The 19,723-nt window shown below is 44.2% G+C and overlaps 1 protein-coding gene across 1 annotated transcript in view; it reads left to right on the plus strand.

Annotated features, from left to right (window-relative positions):
• HECTD4 (HECT domain containing E3 ubiquitin protein ligase 4) overlaps positions 1-19,404 on the plus strand; it is a gene marked incomplete at both ends in the record, with an annotated part of 48,072 nt that extends 28,668 nt beyond the window's left edge. The window contains 25 exon segments of the mRNA XM_010194341.1: positions 1-68; positions 702-839; positions 973-1,109; positions 1,278-1,438; positions 1,997-2,178; positions 3,575-3,780; positions 4,110-4,240; positions 4,468-4,673; positions 5,517-5,662; positions 5,664-5,697; positions 5,983-7,286; positions 9,012-9,219; positions 10,081-10,304; positions 10,386-10,537; positions 10,746-10,852; positions 11,658-11,781; positions 12,552-12,742; positions 12,849-12,995; positions 14,108-14,227; positions 14,344-14,499; positions 16,194-16,297; positions 17,186-17,407; positions 17,857-18,023; positions 18,485-18,680; positions 19,182-19,404. The exon segment at positions 1-68 is cut by the window's left edge and continues 29 nt beyond it. Of these exon segments, the coding sequence (XP_010192643.1) occupies positions 1-68; positions 702-839; positions 973-1,109; positions 1,278-1,438; positions 1,997-2,178; positions 3,575-3,780; positions 4,110-4,240; positions 4,468-4,673; positions 5,517-5,662; positions 5,664-5,697; positions 5,983-7,286; positions 9,012-9,219; positions 10,081-10,304; positions 10,386-10,537; positions 10,746-10,852; positions 11,658-11,781; positions 12,552-12,742; positions 12,849-12,995; positions 14,108-14,227; positions 14,344-14,499; positions 16,194-16,297; positions 17,186-17,407; positions 17,857-18,023; positions 18,485-18,680; positions 19,182-19,404 (5,054 nt within the window).
• Positions 19,405-19,723: the final 319 nt, after the last annotated feature.

The raw sequence follows: 19,723 nt of genomic DNA on the forward strand, positions 1-19,723 counted from the left end.
GAGAAGATTCCGTAATGAGGCTGAGAGGAAGTCTGGGTTGGATCAGATTAAAGGAGCCTTACAGTTAGGTATGGCTACCTTTATTTCCATGTATGTTGTTTTATATGATGTGCAATAAGTGTGAAGATAACACCTATGTTTCTTTATGGTTTACTGCGTTCAGGGCTGGAAAATTTAAATTTTAAAAATAAAAAATCACTTACTGTTTTTGTCAAGTGCTTAGAATCTGTTTAGGGCGTCATGATTTTCTTTAACACTTTTACTTAAGTTGGACTATTTAAATAGGGAAAACAGGCTTAGAAATAGTGGCAGAATTTGTTGTGATGTGGGTACAGAAATACTTTGTAATAACAGTTCAGGAAGAAATTATGTCCATGCCTTTTCTGTCCATGACTACATCAATGCAAAACTTTTGAGGAACAATTTAATAAGGGAGGGATTTGTAAATGAATACAGTTCTGGCAAGACAGCCTGTTTGTGGGAAAGTCACAGTAAGAGCAAAGTAAGAATTCTGAGCCCTACTGAGAAGCATAGAAGTGTCTCTCAGGAAAGCTCTGCTCCCTGTCAGCCTGACAGAAAAAGAACGGTTGAGTAATTAGCTCCTCTGCTGCTGGTGTTAATGAGAATAAGAACTTTCTTCAAGTGTCTGGGGAGAATAACTAACAGTCCACTCTTAACTAGCAGTCCACTCTGTCTCCTAGGGATGGTTGATATAGCACGACAAACTGTGGAGTTCCTCTACGAGGAAAACGGTGGCATCCCAAGAGACCTCTACCTTCCTACCATTGAGGATATCAAAGATGAAGCAAACAAATTTACAATTGACAAAGTACGGAAAGGTAAGCTCAGCAAAAACGTATCTTGAGCAGAAGATAAAAGCTATGGGGCTCTGGTACTTGAGATGTACTGCGTAGATTGTCAGTCTGAGGAAAATGCTGTACCTTAAAGATTGCATTGTCCGTTTCTGTGCAGGTCTCACAGTGGTGACTCGCTCTCCTGACAGTAACAACGTTACCAGTAGTGCTGTTGGAACAGCCTTACCCAAGTTTGCTATTCGTGGGATGCTGAAGACATTTGGTCTTCATGGTGTCGTTCTGGATGTTGATTCAGTGAGTAAAGATAAATTGGGAGGGCTTTTAATGTATCAGTATCACACATCTGTGAGCAAATATGATTAAGTGTACTAAGCTGCTTAGAATTATGATTTGGTGCTTTTTTTTAAGGAAAATATTTATCACCGTTAATGTGTTTGTTGACAGTTTGTTTTGGTGTTCCAGGTAAATGAATTGGTACAAGTAGAGACGTATCTCAGAAGTGAAGGAGTTCTGGTGAGATACTGGTATCCCATTGACATGTTAGAGAGGCCACCTGCAGGGTACAGGAGGACTGCAACAAATGGACTGGTTACCCTGGATAATACCAATATCCAAATTCACAGGTAACAAGAAGAAATGTCATTAGAAGGCGTTTATATTATCTGATTTGGTCTATAGCATTTCCTATAGTGCACTTATCTACTGCAACCTTGTTTTGAGCAGTAGTAAACTGCTGAATCTTATTGTAGTTGTTGGATTAAAGCTGACAAAGATTCTCTACATCTTCATGTTTTAATAGGTAGTGGGATTTTTTTTTTAATAATAAAGGAAATTTATAATTGTCTTGTTGGAAGAATTTTGCTTTGTCATGTGAAAGTGTTTTTGTACATGCTGGTCTTTCCTTGAAGCTTAGGTTTCTTGTGCTGTCATTCAGTTGTTATCTAAAAGCTCAAGAACTCTCGACCGACTTTGTGGAGAGTTGGCTTCTAATTCAAGTGCCTTAATTTGGCACCAGAATTTGATGGGCTGAATGGCATCTTAAGTGAAAAAGAAAGACTTGAGTCTACTTGAACCTTTTAAATAGTTAGGTATATATGTTTGGGTTCAGGAGCAGGTTCCCAGATAGGGCTTATTTTCCTTGCGGTGGAGCAATTTTATGTTCTGATGTTTGTGTTTTCTAGAGAGCTTTTGCGAAGTGAAGCTTCTCTGGCCAAGCTATACTGCCGTATGGCTCTCCTCAATATTTTTGCCCCCAAATCTCCACATATGTTCACTCGTCTGTTTCATATTCCTGCGATCCGGGATATCACCCTGGAGCACCTGCAGTTGCTATCCAACCAACTTCTTGCACCGCCTCTGCCCGGTAAACGCTGATTTTTATCATGGCTCTTTTTTGGTACAGTAGTTTTCTGGGGATGACAAAACCCCAAACTAAGGAGTTTGGCATTTAGTGGTTAATTAGCTAATAATGATGCTATTTGAAAAAATAGCTCAATGGTCTTCTGACCTTCAAGATAAGGCACTAAACTTAAATTCTTGCTAATGATCTAATTCAAAGTGTTCAAAATCATTTAGAGTCCCTCCTAAGACTCCATTCATCCCTTTGTCATCAGGGTCTTCTGTTTGGGGTGGGGGGCAAATATCCATATGGGATATTTGTAAGAAGTTAAGGATGTTTTGTAGTTTGAGTCAAGGGTAGTAAAACTAAATGCCAATTGGGTCTCAGTTTTCAAAATTCATCTCTTCTTCATTTCACAAAGTGGTTTGTCCTTTTCCTACTGAAATCACAGATCTGATTAGAGAATGTATGTGCTGAATCATGGAAAAGAATCTTTGGCTAATTCAAGTGAGTGTTAACAAAGGCAATTATCATGACGAAGCTATTCTGCATGCAGAGAAATGTGTGTAACTTGGCTGGAGCATAAGGAGGAAGTAGGAAGTGCTAAATATAGGCTATTAATAATTGAAAGTAATTATTTACCATTGGACAGAGTCCTCTTCCCTCCTCCAGTTCCTTTGAAATTTGGCTACCTCTAACAGTTGCCGCGGTGTAAAAGATTCTCTTGCAGAGTACAGCACTACTTTGCATGGCTTTGAGAATAATTTTACAAGCTTTTATTTAGTTTTTCCTCTTTAAAATAGTTCTAATTTAAGTCCTGCTAATAAACACAGTTTCCATACTGGTGTTTTGGTGAATTGCCGACTCCTTTGTGCACTTTGTCTTTCTTTGACTTCTCCCATTAGCTCCGGACTGACAGCCACGAGATGTTGAGGCTTGTGACCCACTGAGGCCACCCAAAAACTCTCTTCTTCATAAATGGGAAGAGCTTAAGAACAGATAAAGCCATTTTCACCTCATCTAGAAAAAGTGGGAAAGAGAGTGCTTCTGGTCACTTGTCCTCATTGTGCTTCCACAGTAAATTAAAATATGCTTGCCTTCACACGTGGGACAAAATGAGGCAGCTGTGAGCCCACAGCTCTGTGTAATTTTGGCAGGCATCCTTACAGGTTGGCTATTAAGGTGAAGAATACAGCTGGCATTTAGAGCAGCCAACCACATTGAGGGGCAGGTTTGGTCTTGGGAGGATCCTTTCTACCGCTGACCTTTAGGAGGAGGTTTGCACTTGCTCAGGAGTGAAAGTAGAGGCTTGTAATCTTCCAAGTGTTTTAAAACATCTCTTTCCACTGTCTGTTTCACAGGCTACACAAACATGTTGAAGTCATCTCTGAATTTGTCTTCTCTAACCTTGTTATTGCAGACGGAACAATCAGTTCGAGTTCAATTCTTTTGGCCCAGTCCCTGCAGCACTGCATCCATTCCCAGAACTGTGCTGCCACGGACCTCTTCTACCAGGGCAATTCCCAAGCCATCAGAGAGTGGCTCACTGTTGCCATTACTCGGACGCTGCATCAAGGAGAGGAGAGTCTGTTAGACCTCACTAAACAGATCTGCTCCTTTTTGCAGGTAAAATATTTAGTGATGTTTTAGGAGCAGTGGTTTTTTTCTTTCTGAGGAGCCCTTGCTTTACGTGTGATTCTGATTTCCATAATACTGTCCATCACACTGAATTGTTTCTCTGGATGGATTGTATTCCTATTGTAATCATAGTGGGCATGCTGAAAACACAAGCAGTAGCAATATCCTGGATCATATTAGAATGAAGTGACCTTGCACTGTGTCACTATTTACAATGCTGTATTTTATTGGAAAAAAAGAAGAGGGAGGTGGGAAGAAGAAGAGGGATTGTTTTTGCTGCTGCTTGGAGGCTTCCATTATGAAATGCTGTGTTACAGATGGCACCAGAGCAGTTTCCTTCTGAAGAATTCCCAATTTCAGAATCCAAAGTCAATATGGATGTTAATTTTCCTGGGGCTGCATTTGTAATTGTGTCCTGTAAGGAAAGTCAGTCTGGATTCCGCAAAGAGTAAGTCATTGAGGGGCCAAGAGTGGCAAAGATTGAAAATGTGCTGCTGAGTCTCTGTGAACCCCGAGTATGTAGGTGCTCATTTAATTTATTTTTTATTTTGCACTTCTCAGAGATTCATTATCTGGGTGGTGGGATAAATACTGCAGTGTTTAATCTCTCTGTGATTGGGTTGGGATTTTTAGTAGCTAGTTACAGTCTAACCAAACTTCTTGCTCTCTTCTTAGTTCCTCCCTCTATAAAGCTCCTTGGGCTCGAGTGCTTGTCTATGGGCTTGGGCACAAAGTTAAAAGGAATGGGCAGTTAAACTTAATTGAAGCAGTGTGCTATCCTCGAGATGCCTCTCCAACCAACACGGGCCTCACGCCTCCCCCAACAACCAACCAATACCCTTCAGTGATCACCCCTACGGACAAGGTCCACATCAAACTAGGTAAGAAGAAACCCAACAAAACAGAAGAACCCACCTTTTAAAATATATTCTCAGAAGTGAGGCAAGCAGCATCACTGCCTCTGTGTCGGAGCTTCCTGTGTTGTCACCAGTCCTGCCATTAGTTATGACAGTATTTTTGTACAAAGTATTAAGAAATGTGCTCTAGCAGAAATACGGAGTCATTCTTAACCAAGAGAACATGGTTTTGTAAATGTTGGAAGCCATCTGACTCTGATTTTGTTAATCCTCTTAAATCTGTCAGGATCTGCTTTTTTTTCCTGATTTTTATCTTCCATGAGTTCACAAAGCAGTGTTTTTTTAATATGTCTGCAGTGTTCAAGTTGGTGCCATTGCTGTTTGAGATGCTGTGTTTCAGATGGAGATTAACTTTTATTTTTTGCTTTTGTAGGTGATTGTAGGGCCCTTTAATACGCAGAGTAATAAATATGCAGTGTATTGTGATACATGGGTCATCCCAGCTGCTCAAGCAAGAGCAATCATTAATATTCTTTTTACCTTTCCAGCCTAAGGCAGGGACAGTGATTTATTGAGAGCAGTGAAGGTGACTGAGCTGCAATAGGCTCTGAAAACTTTCCACTGGAGGTCTTGAAGTTCTTTTGCTGCACTACAGCATCTCTGAAGTTTTTATCAATGCTGATCACACGTGTCATACTATGAATAAATGGGTTTATCATTCCTGTTTATTTATTACAAGGTACTTAACAGAGAAAATTCTTATGTAGCACAAATTTAGCCTCAAAAAAATCCTAAAAGATACGGTACTACTTTTACTTTACAAATGCCTAGGGTCATGATAAGTATTTTCTTTGACTTTTTGCTTAGGAGTATCTCCTCCTCCTGGAGCTGTCTTAGTCTTGCATTCCCTTCCTCTTGAATTCCCCCTGGCAATGGCATTCACAGAACAGCTCTTAACTTGGAAATTGGAAGATGGGGATGGAAGATCAGAAGATGAGCTGGCTACCGTTCAATGCTTCAGTTCTCCTGCAAGTAGTGGAATTTTTAGGTGAGAATTCAGTATTTACACAGTAATGAGCACCAACAGTGCGCTTGCTCAGATGGAGAGTTTAGGAAAAAAAAAGTATAGTCACAAAGTATTTCTGAGCTCTTGCTCAGAAATTGTATTGAGATTTTCTTCAGCCTCCTGAAATTTTCTGTTGATATGCACTTCTTGGAAGCCATTGAAATGACCTTTTCTTGTGCTTTTTTAAACGTTTCTGTTGCAACTCGTGTAATAAAGCTACTAACAGTGAAATACTGTTGACTTGCATGTCTTGCTTTCCACACACAGGGAACTTTCTCTGGTCAACTGACACAGCAGCGTGTGTGAAGGAGTTAATATTTCATCTCTTGGCCGAGTTGCTTCGCAAAATTCACAATCTGGAGCAGAAAAAAAATCCAGCTGGATTATCATCTTCTATTGCCCTGCAGCTAAATCCCTGTCTAGCCATGCTCATGGCCCTGCAGTCAGAGCTTCACAAGTTGTATGATGAAGAAACACAAAACTGGGTGTCTGGAAACACGTGCGGTGGTTCTGGTGTTGGAGGGGCTGACCAAGGAAGATTTTCAACGTACTTCCATGCTCTGATGGAAGTCTGCCTTGCTGTGGCAGAAGTAACCTTACCCATCAATATGAGTGTGACAGCTAACGTGATGTCTTCAACAAGTGCCCCGAATCTTAGTGACTCTTCATCCTCATCTTCGTCTTCTCCAGGACAGACACCACAGAGTCCAAGCTTGCTGTCAAAGAGGAAAAAAGTCAAAATGAAGCGGGAAAAGACATCATCTTCAGGCAAGCGGTCTTCATCCAGAGCAGCGGAAACAGATGCTGCAATCCTCAGTATAGGAGGAAGTAAGCCTGAGGATATGTTATGGTTTCATAGAGCACTGACTCTGCTTATAATTCTCAGGCACCTAACTAAAAAGGATCCGCAAGGACTGGGTGTGACAAACGATGCTGTCGCAGATGCCTGTCAAGCGTTGGTAGGTCCCACAGCTCACAGCCGCTTGCTTGTCATTTCTGGGATACCAACTCACTTGGAGGAGAGCACTGTCAGGAGTGCCATCAGAAAGGCGTGTAACGCACACGGTGGAGTCTTCAAAGATGAGATCTACATCCCTTTGCAGGAAGAGGATCCCAAAAAAATCAAGGACAAAGCGGAAGGAGGAGAATGCAGAACTGAACTGGAAAAACCAACTGTTTCGAGTAGCGCAGACAGTTTGGATATCAGCAGCTCTAGCAGTGTCCCCCCAGCCATGAGCGTTAGTGCTTCAGCATCTACGAGCCAGGCGTCCCTCTGCAGCTCGCAGGGGATATCTCGGACCGTTAGCGATATCTCGGTTGACCAGTTTCAAGCTGGGCTGGAACTGGCCATCCCACCTGGGCTGCTAGAACCGCACGTTGTTTCCAGCCAGGAGAGTTTGGATCTTTCCCACTGCAGTACTGGGAGCCTCGGCAGCCTCGGCAGCCTGGGGGAACCACTTGACAACGTAGAAACGGCGTCCGTGTCTGATGTGGGATCGATGTACACAGTCACGTCTCTGGACAACCAGCCGCTTCTGTCACGGCCAATCAAAGGCTTTGCTGTAGTGGAGGTAATAGGCTTCTGTCAGGAGAGGGTGCCTTTGGGGTCATGATTTTCTGAAATAATGAAATCTGATTTAGTAACTTTTCAACCTCTGGCTTTGAGAAATACTGAACTTTTTGTCGTTTATGTGTAACACCATGATCACTGTCAAGGAAAAAGTGTGCTGTATGTTTTCTTCTGTAAAGATTCTTCTGCTTGACTGAGGCCACAACACAATGATGGAGAGTGACAGGTACTGTTAGCAAGGGGTAGCTCAGCATAGGCCATGGGTGCAAAATAAAGATGTGTCAATGAGCACACCAGACTAAGGAGACCAGGAGTTCTCAGCTTGGGCAGGATGGCTGAGGAATGCAGAGCTTTATTCTCCATTGGCTTTCTCTGAGCCATTCACAATCCCAGGAGCGTCTGCTGTCTCTCAGAGGACAGAGGGGACCTCGCAGTGGAGTTACCAAGTGGCAATTTTAAATCAGAAGGAAGTGCCCTTGCACGTTCCCCATTGTGGAGCTCATTGCCACGAGGTGTTGTGGAAGCTGAGGGTAGAAGTGAATTTGTGAGGGATTAAGTTCATGGAGGATGTGCAGATTGGTAGCTGTTAGGCACAGCAGTCGATGCAGCCTTCGATTTAGGAAATCTTTAAGCTGCTGATTTCTGGAGGCTGAGAGAATATGTCAAGGAAAAGATGTATTCATTCTTTCATGCAACTTTTTTCGAAGATTTGCTACTGGCCACTGCTGGAGATTAATTTAGAGATAGGTGACCCTTTGTCTGACCCACAAGGCAATTATTTGATGTTTAATGATGACATTTTCACATGTTTTAAACCATCTACAGGTCACGTATTTTAAACCATCTACAGATTCCTCTGTGAAGTTACTTTAGAAGAGGTGATAAATGTTGATGTCTGATGACAAATTAATTTTTAAAAGCGTTGTGTGTGGTAGTCAATGATGCCAGATCACTCCAGGTTTTCAGCTGCGCACAAGAACCCTTCCTCTCTGTTACACTTGTGCCATGCTGCAGATTTATCAGAAGCTTGCAAAAACACAGCCATTTCTGATAGCTTGTGAACATAGAGAGGCATTTTTGCCTAGTCTGGGATTGTATCAGTTTCCCTTTTTAGAAGAAAATCAGCTTATTCAGATAGAAAAACTTCAATTGCTGTTCTTGAGCTATGAATTGACGCGAAGACACCAGAGCTGAAATAAACCATCAAGTGTGTGCAGAGAGCTGTCAGGCTGTTCACACCGAAACCTCCTCCAAGGCGGTGGCTGCTGTGGTAACGCTGCGTGGTGGTTATTCTTGGAATCAAAGGAAGTTATTGTTCCTCTGCCCAATTTGTGTAGCTGAGACTTCAAAGCTGCTTCTCATTTTTCTAAATGGAGAATTGAAGCACGGGTAGCGGAGTTGCGAATAATGACAGGTTTCCTATCTGAAACTTATGTGATGTTTCTAAGGGCTGTCTCCAGGCTAAGAAATGGAATAGTTGGTTCAGAGCCCTGCCTGAATAACTCACAGCATGGTGACTTCAGTGGCCAGGTGTTCTTAAAAAAAGATGTTTTCTGGGCCGAACCTGAATTCTGGTGTCAAGTTGTTGATGTAGAAGAACGTTAGAAGAGATGCAGTAGCGCTGATCTCTGTGGGATGGGTAGAGAGCTTAAGATCTAAATTCATCTATATGGAAGTTAATTTGTTCTGTCAGAATTCCTGTTAACTGATTTCATTATTTGCACAGATAAGGTCAAGAGCCAAAATAGAGAAAATCCGAGCCAGTCTGTTTAATAGCAGTGATCTCATTGGTTTGTCAAGTCTGGATGGTGAAGATGAGCTGATGGAAATGTCAACTGAAGAGATTTTAACTGTTTCTACTGTAAATCAGAGCTTATTTGACACACAAGGGAGCCCAGCACTAGAAGATTATTTCAATGATAAGTCAATAAAAGGTATGTGGTTTTCATATTGACAGATATTTCACTTCTACTGTTTTTTTTCTTTGGGGGGGTGGACATACAAGGCTCAGATTCTCCTTGCTGGTGTGAATTCAGTATAAGTCTCTAATGGATGGATGGCAATGAAGGAGAGCCAGGGAGTAATTTCAAAGCAAATTTCCCCTCTCTTATCAGTTGGCAAGCAGCTCTTTGCAATCTGAACATTGCTGAACTGCTCACAGCTAATCAAATAGAGAAAAAAAATAAAATAAAAAACCACAAAAACTCCCCACCAACCCGAACAACGACTGACTGAATTGTGTAGTGACTCTTCTGAGAAAATAGCCACTGTATTAATTTACCGCTGTTAGACCCAGCATAATTTTAGAGTAGAAGCTGCTCAAGTAGAACAGCTAGGAATTTATATTCTCTAAAAATGTGAAAGCTGTACAGACCCTAATACACCTGGAATGGACCAAAATCCTGAATCGAGGAGCAGGGGAGGATAATACTTGGAGGAAGTTCAGTTGACTGCTCGTTCAGTTGATAGGTGTACCTACATAACTGAATTTTTATACTGGCATCAGAAATAATCTACTCCTTCATTACCATTGCAGTCACTCAAATAATAATTGTTATGTGGCCAAAGCAGAAGACATTCAGTTTTCGGTCATAAACGGGATATTAGAGTGCAGAAGGGCCAGGTCTGCTAGTAGAGTTTTTCTCAGTGATTTTTCTCCTGTAGCAAGTGGCGTGTGGTAGGATATTTTAGCTGAATGCAAAATGGTACGGGTTTTCTTTTTTCACATTTCAAATTCTAAACAGTTGTCATGGGATTTTTGTACATGCTGCTTCTTTTTAATTATTCTTAATTAGGTGAGAAATTGGTCCCAGGTGCTCGGGAAGTCCTCACAGAAATATTTAAAAGCTGCATCCATTCGGAGCAAATGCTGAGCCTAACTCCAGCAAAACCCATTAAAGTTGCTGATATCTACCTTAGCAAAGAGCAGATAAATTCGCAGACTCCTGGAAACCTCCTTCACGTGTTCTTCACAAACGTCCGCCCTCCAAAGAAAGTGCTAGAGGACCAGCTCACGCAGGTAGAGCTTTGAAAGCTATTTTCAGTGTCTCTTTGTGTAACTTGAAAGCATTGGGTAATTATTCACTTTCTGTGTTGGAAGATCTTAAGGAAATACGGCGTGCCCAAGCCCAAATTTGACAAGAGCAAGTACAACAAGGCAGGCAAGGAACAGCATCCCGTGAAAGTTGTGAGCACCAAGCGCCCGGTTACTAAACCACCTACAAAGGAAAAGTCTATGCTCAATAGTGTCAGGTTGGTGTCTTCAGCCTTTTGACAGTTGTGGAACATTTGATTTCTCTTTAGGAATCCAGATTTTCATTCCCCCTCCCTCTACGTTTCTGTGTATGGATGGGAAGAGGGAAATACGGCTTTGAGATTATAAAAGACTTTCAAGGAATGGTTTGGGGTTTTTGAACAGGTGAAAGAAAACTTTCATCCTAACGTTTACTTTATCCCTTAGCCGAACAGCCTTAAGTGAGAAGAAACCTACCGTAAAGCCAAAATCTCCTGAGAAGAGCAAACCTGAAGAGAAAGACCCTGAAAAGTCTCCCACAAAGAAACAGGAAGGTAGTTGCTGTATGGAGTTTTTCTATAGTATAACATAATAGAAAATAAATTCATTTTTTCTTTTGGGCTGCTTACTCAATGTCATGATAGACTTGGTTTGTCTTTGGTTTTTATGTTTTTAAATAGTGATTTAAAGTGCTCCTTTTCTTTGTGTATCTGTAAATCTGGGCTCATCAATGTGAGTGAGAGCAAACCATGCCCATGCAGTTCATGCAACGGTGTGCATAGACCATGTGAATAGAGAACTGACTTCCTGATAGGTATAGTTCCAAGGCAAATTACTACATTTCAAGCAAAATTATTAAGTTATAAGAGGAAAATTGGATAAACGAGAAGCTATGGATGCCTTATAACTGGTCTATGCACGGAGGAGACAGCGCAGCCCTGCCACGACAGGGTCTTGCTTGGTATTTCTCTCTGTAGCCAGGTGGAAGAGTGAACAGACACAAGCTTGGACTGCTCCTCACTGTAGGGAATGCCAGGCTGGTTCAGAAGAGGGGAATTTCAGCGTTCAGCCAAGCGTATGGACCCTTGATGCCTGGTTAGATGCACTGGTGGAGCTGTTCCAGGGGGCAGCTGGGGGATTTGTGTACCTGAGAGGAAGCAACGGGTGCTGTTTGCTGAGGGCCAGCTTGGACCTGACCACGCCGTGTTTAGAACTGCTCGAGAAATGGGCTGTGGTGGGATGGGTAGAACCAGGAGAGAGCTGGCAGGTGGCCACCTCGTACTCTGACCGTTCTCCTGTGTGGCATGTAGACTTTCTAGTGAGTCATTAACTGTTTGATGGTCATATCTTTGCTGTCAGTTCCTGAGGAGAAGTATTTGACGCTGGATGGATTTCACAGATTTGTGGTTGACCGATCTAAGCAGGATATCCGTAGTGTGTGGAGAGCTATTCTGTCCTGTGGATATGATCTACACTTTGAAAGGTAAATTTTACAAATCTTTTTGTATTTATGATACTGATTGATTGTGCTCAATTTAATAAAAACTCAGTCTGAAGTGTTCCTACTCCAAGTAGCTTTAACCAGTGTGTTAGTAACATGCAAACTTCTATCCATGGCTGCAAGGCTTATAGAGAAAACTGCTGGCTATTTTCTTAAAACGTGCTTTAAAAGAGTCACTGTGCTGTCAAAATGCAGGTTCCTGACTTTCTTGTACACAACATAGCTAACAAAGTCATGTGCTGTACTGTCCTTTATAGCTTCCAAATGGTACAATAAATTGGACTGAGGAGAATTCAGATCTCCCTCTGCTTTCCTTCCATAGCAGATTTCCATTCTGTGCCCTGGATAATTGTTTAAACTGACAGTGTTGTTACTGGGTCAGTAGTAACATAGAAGAGGGCACAGTTAAATCCTTGTTAATATTGCACAGGAGGAAAATCTCTTAAGTGAACCCTCCTTATCTCCTCATGTCAAGCCACAAGCTAGTTGTCACATCTCCTTCCCCTAAAGGCAATAAATAAGTAAGCAAGCTTCATAGGCAGTTCCTTTTTAGCTTATTATCTAATAACAGTGGGGCAAGGTAGGTGATACATGAGTTCTTACTCTCAAACTGGAACTTTTGTGGTGAAACAGCTCTGCTTAAGAAAAGGAGAGAGAAGCAGTACAAGCTACCTGGTGCAGGGCTCAGCGTGCTCTTAGGAAGCAGTTTCAACACTTCAGTTTCAACAGGTCTTACACCTTCTGCGTTTCAGGTGTGCCTGCATCGATGCCAGACACGCTCAGAAAGCATCCCGGAAATGGACGCTGGAAATGGATGTGGCCCTTGTCCAGTACATCAACAGGCTGTGCCGTCACCTTGCGATCACACCAGCGCGACTCCATCCCCATGAGGTTTATCTGGACCCGGCTGATGCAGCAGATCCCAGAATTTCCTGTCTGTTGAGTATGTAGAGATTGTTTGCATAGAGAACTGAATCTGCTGGGAAAATTGGACTTTGCAGTAGGTAGGGAATCTCTTGATCTCTCTGACTGGCTGTTTCCCACCTCAGATGTCCCCGTGGAAAGTCTACGCCTGCGGTTTGCACTGCTTCAGTCTCTCAATACAACGCTGGAGACTTTCTTCTTGCCGCTGGTGGAGCTCCGGCAGACTGAGATGTACGCTAACAGCATTGCTGCCTTACTGCAAGAGGCCAAAGGTCAGTTTTTGGGTAGCGGGGTTGGTGCCCAAAAGGCTGCACCGTGTTGAATTTCTGAGTATATTTTGCAGAAGATTTTAATGCGTGTATGCACGTGACAGAAAGGAGAGGGAAAGCAAGACAGCAAGTGGTCTGTGTGCCAACAGAGGCTTCCTGGCTTCATCCTCTGCCCCATAAGGTGGCACACGGCCTGTCTGAGGTGACAGCCAAAAACCAGCATTAACCCAAGGGCACTTCTCAGTGTGGGAGCTTTTTCTTTCTCTTGGTTTGTTTTTTTTAAAGGTGTGGGGATGATTCTTGCAAGTAGTTAATAGAGATTGTGCTCCTTTCCTGACCAACCTTTTCGGTTTGTGCGTGGCCTTCAGATGTGCCTTTATCTTCTTGGAGGTATCCATAAATTAAAATTCTTCATTAGCAAACAAGCAGCGGGTCAGGTGGAAGTCCCAGGGCATGTTAGCATCCTGGTTGTCATTGATGTTGTGGAATTAGAGAGATCAAGAAAATACTGATCATGCATCAGCATTTGACATGGTTTTACAAACCCCCATTAGGCAACAAGCAAACTCAAGATTTGGTCATTACATTTATCAGACTTGGTTTCTTTCTGAAAAAGGAGAAGGTACAGAAGTCACCAGAGGTGTCAGTGTGTGAGCAGGCTTTTGTGTTTGCCCAGCTGAGATAAAAACCCCTTGCAAACACAATATGTGGAAGTGAGGAGTGTTCAGAGATGTTTGTCTTTATAGAGCCCGTATTTCTGGTGCAGTGTAACAACCTTATTTTTTACCGTGTTTTCTTGCCTCTAGCATTACTGCCAAAACATCTCCGACTTCTGAAAGCTGTTTGGCAAAGTGTTTCTGATTTACAGAGGTTCTGGTGCAGCTGCTCAAATCTGTTTATTCATCTAACATTAGGATTGTGTTCATCAGTGTTGTAACCCAATGCGCTTCTTCCAGTAACAGCAGTAACAAATGCTTTAAAAGGTGACTTAACCATCTCTTACCTACATGATGAAGGTGAAATCATTACTCTATTCTTGTCCACTAGAGAATTTCAGAAAATAAGATGGTAGAAGGGCAGGTAAACTACACTGAAATGTGCATTTCTTTATTCAGGTTTAATCTTTTATGACACAAAAGTGACCGTAATGAACAGAGTGCTGAATGCCACCGTCCAAAGAACTGCTGATCACGCAGCCCCAGAAATCACCCTGGATCCCCTGGAAATCGTTGGAGGTATGGGAAACTGCTTTTCAAAATCCATTTTAACCCGTGGCAGCAAGTCAGACCTGTTTGAAGAGCAAAAGACTCTGAGTATGGGGATTTTATTTGCGTCTTTTGTTTCTGAACAGGGGAGATCCGTTCCTCAGAAAACTCCTACTTCTGCCAGGCAGCCCGGCAGCTGGCCTGCGTGCCCTCCTCGCAGCTCTGCGTTAAACTTGCCAGCGGGGGGGACCCCACGTATGCATTCAACATCCGCTTCACGGGCGAGGAGGTCCACGGAACAAGTAAGTCGAGGTACCAGCGCGGGTGACACCAGGTACGGTCGCCAGAGCTTACTCCAGGTGGAATAATTCACCTCTGTGGGGTTTGCAGTCCTGCACGTGAAAAAGAATGAAGCTTCCAAGAGTTAAGCAAGCCAGATGGTGAATTTTCTTGTTTTAGCGAATACAGCAGGAGGTTTGAGTGCCTGGGCCTGCGACTTCACGAACTAAAGCAAGGAAATCAAGGGATGATAATTTGTTTGAAGCATGGGGAGAGCATTTAGTAAGGACATCTCTTCAGGTTGTTTTGGTGCTCAGCCATGGTAAACCCATACTGTGCTGATAACAACGATTATTTTTTAAGTACTTCTTTGTTAGTAATGAGCTGGGTAACGCTACTGTGGTTTTTATCATTAAAGGGGTGTGAGATTGTATAGCAAATAGATAAGATACCATAAAAAACTCGTGTAGGATAGATTGTCAAATGTAGCTCTGGTGGAACATGCAAGTGTTGACAACTAAAACTGATTATGCCCAAGTGAGGTGGTTTTGAGAATTGTTTTCAACTTGACATCAGAAGGATGAGCCTCAGGCTGTCCCAGCCGAGCTGAAGGGGTGGCGAGGATGGTAAGGGCTTTGTTGTTTTCAAAACTGTGCTTAATTTTTGCAGTAAGTAAAACCTCATAAAGGAATAGCCAATTAACTGCCCTAATGCCATCTAACCAGCACAGAGACGGACTCCTCACGATGCAGGAGTGCTGCTTTTTCAACAGAAAGTGTAGAGCAATTACCTGCTTCATGAAGCAAGGTTGTTATGCCTTCTCTTGACACTGTATTGTAATTTGTGAGGCTTCATTTCATAAGATCTCCCCTGTGTGGATGCTGCCCACCCCCATTTGGATATTGGCGTTCTTTGGGGGTGCTGCCTCCCTTGGAAGCTCTGTGGCCAAGACTTGATTTAAAGAAGAGACAGAAAATCTTGCTTTGCAGATCTGGTGAATAATTGATAGGGCATCAAGGCAAATACCGACTGTGTGTCAAAGAGGAAAATGGGTTGCTGCTGTCTCAATTAATGCAGGCTGTGTGCTGATTGTAATGGGTGCTTTTTGGAGCCTCGTGGGGTGTGTGGAGGTAAAGAAAAGCCTCAAATGCACTTCTCGTATTCCCAACTGGTGTCGTCCACCAAATTGGGTAAAGGAAAATTCTTGTAAGCGTCAGCAAAGGGCTCCTTGGTGCTTTCTCTCAAGGAGATATTTTTTTAAGGTCTGTGGTGGTTTTTGACAGTATCTGTAAGGAGATAAACGCTATGTCCACAGCTCAGCATCTGTAACGATTTCTGATGCACTTCCTCACTCCTTGTGGCTCTGGCAACGCTCTGCTGTTATGAAGACAGCGCCGTTCATCTTCCAGTGGAGGAACAAATTCCATCTGCAGGCCAACTGGTGTAACCAATGTTTGTGTAGCATTACCCATGGAGTGCTGCATGACAAAGCAGCACTTAATATTCAGCAAGTGAACATTATTTGCATGTAACTAAACTATTTAAATGCAGACTTGCACGTGAATAGCAGGCTGGCATGGCTGGCATCTTCCTTACCTTTGTCAAGTGCATAATGTAAGGCTCGAAACATGATTTCAAGGAGAACAGCAAATTCTGGATGAAAAGGCAGTGGTGACAGCCTCAGAGGGCATTTCATGATTCTGTCCCTCTTTTGCAGGTGGATCTTTCCGTCACTTCCTCTGGCAAGTTTGTAAAGAGCTACAGAGCTCCTCGCTCTCCCTCCTCCTGCTGTGCCCCAGCTCTGCGGTCAATAAGAACAAGGTGTGGTATCACAACTTGAGAAATGAAATGGCTTTTCTCTTTCCGAATGCGCGTCCCAGCAGCAGTAGAACACATTCAGTTAGCGATATCACAACATGAGAAATGAAATGGCTTTTCTCTTTCTGATTGCGCATCCCAGCAGCAGTAGAACACATTCAGTTAGCGACACAGAGAGGAGCTTCAGCCCCTGTTAGCACATCTGAGCAGACAGCTCTCACCTGCTTGACAGAGCTGAAAATGGCTGCTGGTGAATCCCCTGTGAATCCTCCATCCGTGCCACTTAATGCGTAGTTAGTGTCCTCCTGTTTTGTGCAGCAGATGTATGATAGAAACAAGATAAAGCTCTGAGGCACAGCTCCTTCCTAGGAGCATTCCCAACTCGTTTCCCACAGGACCAACTGCACAGCAGAGCTGGCTTTGCGCACCCAGGCTGTATTTCAGAAACGTCCCACAGCTGCAAGCCTTGGCTATTGAACCGATATCACAAATGCATTCCCAACTTGTTTCCTGCAGGACCAACAAAGCAGTTGGCTTTGCCCACCCAGGCTGTATTTCAGAAACGTCCCACAGCTGCAAGCCTTGGCTATTGAACCAATATCACAAATACAGGGAAGTCCTGGGAATGCTGATTAACAGAGCTTGTAAAAACAGAGCTTTCAAGGAAACCAACTTTGTGGTATTGCTTTTCATCATTAAGTGATAAGATAACGTGCTATATCACTGTATAATACATACAGACTCCATGCCGTGCTTGAGCATATCTTTTGTGGCCAGTTAAACAGTATTCATCACATCCAAATCAGTATTTACCCAGCCTGTGAGCTTGTGGACCTGCAGGGTATGCACCAGGTGTTAAACTCTGCTTTGTCCCGTTGTTTTTTCCTCCAGGGAAAGTACATTTTGACGCCAAGCCCCATAACCTACGCGGAGGAGCAGTTGTTCCATTTCTTCGGGCAGCTCTTGGGTATCGCCATTCGAGCAGACGTTCCCCTGCCGCTCGACCTCCTGCCCTCCTTCTGGAAGACCTTGGTGGGGGAGCCGCTGGATCCCGACCTGGATCTCCAGGAAGCCGACATCCTCACCTACAACTACGTCAAAAAATTTGAAAACGTAAGTGACTTCTTCCTCTTCTCCCCTTTTCTTCAGGGTTTTCCCCAGAAGCGCTGTTCTCGTAGCAGCAGACTTCACTGCCTGCCCCAGACCGTAGTGGTGGCTTCAGGGCTCACGGATGCTGTTCATGTGAGCAGGGTCCTGAAGTGTTTTGACTCACTTTGGGTGCAGGATTTTACATCCTGATGGCTTGGGCAAAGCTGCTCAGTCCCCTCTGCTGCCAGGCACAGTGGAATTAAGGCTTCTGAAGCATTGACTGGAACTTGGCAGTGCTAAACCAGAAAATAACCCCAAAACACCAAAGCAATTACTGGCTTTCACTGTCTGTGATGTCTCCAGATGATGGAGTGAGTGAGCTCTGTGCACTGTGGTGCTACCTTGAACGAGTCGCAGCAATTACGCGGTGCGACGTGCTGGCCATCAGGTCCTACCCTTGTGTTTTGTGACAGATCAATGATGAGACAGAACTGGAGGCTCTGTGTGCGGAAATTGCCTCTCAGCACCTCGCGACAGAGAGCCCCGACTGCCCCAACAAACCGTGCTGCAAATTCACCTACCTGACCATGACAGGGGAAGAGGTCGAGCTCTGTCCCAGAGGCAGGCACATCCCAGTGGGGTAAGTGACCACCACCTGGGCAATTGCACTGGGTTACGTGGGAAAGCAGCATCTCTGGAATCATTTTCCAAGCCCTGGGCTCCCTGGAGATGCTTTTGGAGCAAGCTGAAGGCTGGAAGGATCTGGGAAAGCTTTGCATCTGTTGGCAGGAGCTCGGGATCACCGGTGCTGTTTACTGCCTCTTGTTCTGCAAGAAATAGCTGGGGAGCAGTGCTTGTTGGCTGTTCGCTGGCTTCAGTGAACACCCGCAGCCAGGAGGGCTGTGAGGAACGGGCAAGCGTGAGAGAAGAGGAGGGAGCCGAGGAAAGCAGAATTAAATTGGGGAGAGTCAGAATGCAAATAGTCTCAGCTTTTCAAAAGCAAAATTGCCCCCTGAATCCCTCCTGCATGTCACGGCCTGGGGTAGGGCACGAGGGCTCTTCCACGCTCTCCTGTCCTGTCCTGAACCTCTGCCCTCGCAGGTGGGAGAACAAGGACGTGTACGCCACGGCCATCCGGAGCTTGAGGATGCGCGAGCTGCAGACGCCGGAGTGCATGACCGCAGTGCGCGCTGGGCTGGGCTCCATCATCCCCCTGCAGCTGCTGACCACGCTGACCCCTCTGGAGATGGAGCTGAGGACGTGTGGGCTGCCCTACATCAACCTCGAGTTCCTCAAGGTGCGCAGAAATGCAGCTGCTCTGGTGAAACGTCCTGGTCTGATGTGTGGAGGGGAGGACCCTCCCCCATGGGAGGTGTTGGGGAGAACCCAGTGTTTGTGGAGCGCTGGCCTGGCCTGGGACACCCCCCCTTTGCCCCCAAGGAAGTGTTTTAAGGCTTCACTGGATTCAGGAAATAATAGGAGTGGAGTTTGTTCCAGAGACCAATAATGAATTCACTTCTTAACATCAAATTTTATTTGTATTTCCATTTTGTTGAGTTTTATTCGGTATTTGCCACTTGAGCTAAGGGCTGAAAGAGCCACTGCCCTGATTTGGAATTGCAAATAACTTCTGAGACTCTACAATTAATCTGTAACAGGCAACTTCTGGTTCTAAGTATTTTCATTTCGTTAGGAGAAATTTGGGGAGGGAGGTGCAGTTACCCTCCCCTTCTGCCTTAAAGAGGGGAGATCTGTGGTGGGCGAGGGGAGCAGCGGTGGACGTCTTGTTTTCCCTCAGGCACACACCATGTACCAGGTGGGCTTGATGGAAACGGATCAGCACATCGAGTACTTCTGGAGCGCGCTGGAGATGTTCACGCAGGAGGAGCTCTGCAAGTTCATCAAGTTCGCCTGTAACCAGGAGCGCATCCCCTTCACCTGCCCGTGCAAAGACGGGGGCCCCGACACCGCCCACGTCCCGCCGTACCCCATGAAAATCGCGCCCCCTGACGGAGCTGCAGGTGCGTGCAGGGAAAATCGGGTCTGTCCTGTCCTGGTTCTGGCTTCCAGCTCCACATTTTTCAATTAAATTTGTATTTATTGCAGATAACGACAAAAGAGAGGCAGGTTGTTGTGGCTGTGAATAAGAAGAGAGCGAACCTGGTTTTAAACTGTGTGCAAAGTAAATGTAAAATTAACTGCTCAAAACGCTGTCCTCTAGGGACAGCGTGCAGTTTTGTATCATATTTGCCTTGTGTGCTTTTAAAGTGTTTGGACTACCAGGGAAATATTGGCCTCAGGAGTAGCACAGCGGTATTTAAAGTTCAGGGGATGCGTTAC

The sequence above is a fragment of the Mesitornis unicolor genome, unplaced genomic scaffold, assembly GCF_000695765.1.
Source record: "Mesitornis unicolor isolate BGI_N332 unplaced genomic scaffold, ASM69576v1 scaffold12081, whole genome shotgun sequence".
NCBI lineage: Eukaryota > Metazoa > Chordata > Aves > Mesitornithiformes > Mesitornithidae > Mesitornis > Mesitornis unicolor.